Source organism: Babylonia areolata, chromosome 25, assembly GCF_041734735.1.
Source record: "Babylonia areolata isolate BAREFJ2019XMU chromosome 25, ASM4173473v1, whole genome shotgun sequence".
NCBI lineage: Eukaryota > Metazoa > Mollusca > Gastropoda > Neogastropoda > Buccinidae > Babylonia > Babylonia areolata.
Window position 1 is genome coordinate 19,368,626 of NC_134900.1, and position 2,500 is coordinate 19,371,125.

Below are 2,500 nucleotides of genomic sequence, written 5' to 3' on the forward strand. Positions count from 1 at the left end.
CATTTCCTTTGGTGATTGTTGCATTTCCTTTGGTATTTGTTGCATTTCCTTTGGCGATTGTTGCATTTCCTTTGGTGATTGTTGCATTTCCTTTGGCGATTGTTGCATTTCCTTTGGTGATTGTTGCATTTCCTTTGGCGATTGTTGCATTTCCTTTGGTATTTGTTGCATTTCCTTTGGTATTTGGTGCATTTCCTTTTGCGATTGTTGCATTTCCTTTGGTGATTGTTGCATTTCCTTTGGTGATTGTTGCATTGCATATCCTTTGGTGATTGTTGCATATCCTTTGGCGATTGTTGCATTTCCTTTGGTATTTGATGCATTTTCTTTTGCGATTGTTGCATTTCCTTTGGCGATAACGACACACACACACACACACACACACACACACACACACACATTTACGTTGGCACACACATAGACAGACCCATTTACGTTGGCACACAGACCTATTTACGTTGGCACACACAGACAGACAGATCTACTTTGGCACACACACTCACAGACACATTTACTTTGGTACACACAGACAGACACATTGTCTTTGGTACACACAGACAGACACATTTGCTTTGGTACACACAGAGCTGCATACTGATTAGACGCAAGTGATGGGTAGTGGAAGGGAAGAGAGAGTTGTATTCTCCGACCCTGTTCAACTTAACTCCTGGCAGGACCCTCGCAGTCCTCTCAACCTCACACCGCCCAGCAGTCCCCTCACAATGACTAAAGGAATGAATTGAAATAATGTTTGATTAAAGGAAGTGTAAGTGGATAAAGAAAGCCGGGGGCTCTTGTTCTTGTACGAAAGCTTTAACAAAAGAAAGGATTAAAACCTCTTCGTTAAGATGGCTCCACTGTTTCCAGTACAGTATTGTTGTTCCAGTTTGAGGATCGCTAAAGACTTGTATCTGAATACAATTGGGAATAAAACAACGACAAAAAAAGACTCTCGCTAGAACAGTAAGGTATCATTCACACATTGATTCTTTGTTATAATAAAATGCTTAGTGTACATCGACATTGTATTGGCAGAACAACAAGTATTCATTCACACATTGAATTAATTTTTTTCTTTCTTTTTTTGTGGGGGTAGGGTGCGGGAAGGGTGGGGGGGGGTTAAGGGGATGTGGGTCACTATATCTGTTGTGTGCCCAGTGGTCCCGTGGATTGACAGAGTGGTACTGATTGACGTGGTTTCAGACTCCATGGTGATGCGGCTGTCAGTGGTGATGAACCAGCAGGAGTTTGTGTCCACCAACTTCACCTTCTTCGACTGTAACGTCCACACCTCGTGAGTACTGTTTGTCTGTCTTGTCTTGTCTTGTCTTGTCTTATCTGTCTTGTCTTGTCTGTCTGTGTTTCTGCCTGGTCTTGTGTGTGTCTGTGTGTCTGTCTTGTCTTGTTTCTCTGTGTGTCTGTGTTCCTGTCTGTCTTGTCTGTCTGTCTGTGTTTCTGTCTTGTCTTGTCTTGTCTTGTCTGTCTGTGTTTCTGCCTGGTCTTGTGTGTGTCTGTGTGTCTGTCTTGTCTTGTTTCTCTGTGTGTCTGTGTTCCTGTCTGTCTTGTCTGTCTGTGTTTCTGTCTTGTCTTGTCTAGTCTGTCTGTCTGTGTTCCTGCCTGTCTTGTCTTGTCTGTCTGTCTGTGTTCCTGCCTGTCTTGTCTGTCTGTCTGTGTTCCTGCCTGTCTTGTCTTGTCTGTCTGTCTGTGTTCCTGTCTGTCTTGTCTTGTCTGTCTGTCTGTGTTCCTGCCTGTCTTGTCTGTCTGTCTGTGTTCCTGTCTGTCTTGTCTTGTCTGTCTGTCTGTGTTCCTGTCTTGTCTTGTCTGTCTGTCTGTGTTCCTGTCTGTCTTGTCTGTCTGTCTGTGTTTCTGTCTTGTCTTGTCTTGTCTGTCTGTCTGTGTTCCTGCCTGTCTTGTCTTGTCTGTGTGTCTGTGTTCCTGTCTGTCTGTGTTCCTGTCTGTCTGTGTTCCTGTCTGTCTTGTCTTGTCTGTCTGTCTGTGTTCCTGTCTGTCTTGTCTTGTCTGTCTGTCTGTGTTCCTGTCTGTCTTGTCTTGTCTGTCTGTCTGTGTTCCTGTCTGTCGTGTCTTGTCTGTCTGTGTGTGTGTCTGTCTTGTCTGTCTGTCTGTGTGTGTGTCTGTCTTGTCTGTCTGTCTGTGTTCCTGTCTGTCTTGTCTTGTCTGTCTGTCTGTGTTTCTGTCTTGTCTTGTTTCTCTGTGTATCTGTCTTCCTGTCTGTCTGTCTTGTCGTGTCTTGTCTGTTTGTCTGGTCTTGTTTCTCTGTTTGTCTTGTTTCTCTGTGTGTCTGTCTGTCTGTCTGTCTTTCTGCCTGTCTGTCTGCCTTTTCCCCAGGTTCTACGGAGAGATCAATCTTAACAGTTTGTCAGCCCTGATAATTGTGGCTCTGTTTGGTCCACTGGGCAAATAGCAACAAAACATGTAAAGATAACGTTTGTGACGTGTCCGTCTGTCTGTCTGTTTCTTTGTCTTTCTCTTTCTGTGTCTC

General features: G+C 44.3%; 1 protein-coding gene across 5 annotated transcripts in view; it reads left to right on the forward strand.

Moving 5' to 3' along the window:
• Positions 1 to 2,500, forward strand: part of LOC143299425 (plexin-A2-like) — a 385,902-nt gene that overhangs the window by 319,329 nt on the left and 64,073 nt on the right. For all 5 annotated transcript variants that reach the window (XM_076612611.1, XM_076612610.1, XM_076612609.1 and 2 more), the window contains one exon: positions 1,204 to 1,294. In XM_076612611.1, coding sequence (XP_076468726.1) covers positions 1,204 to 1,294 — 91 coding nt within the window. The remainder of the gene's footprint in view (positions 1 to 1,203; positions 1,295 to 2,500) is intronic.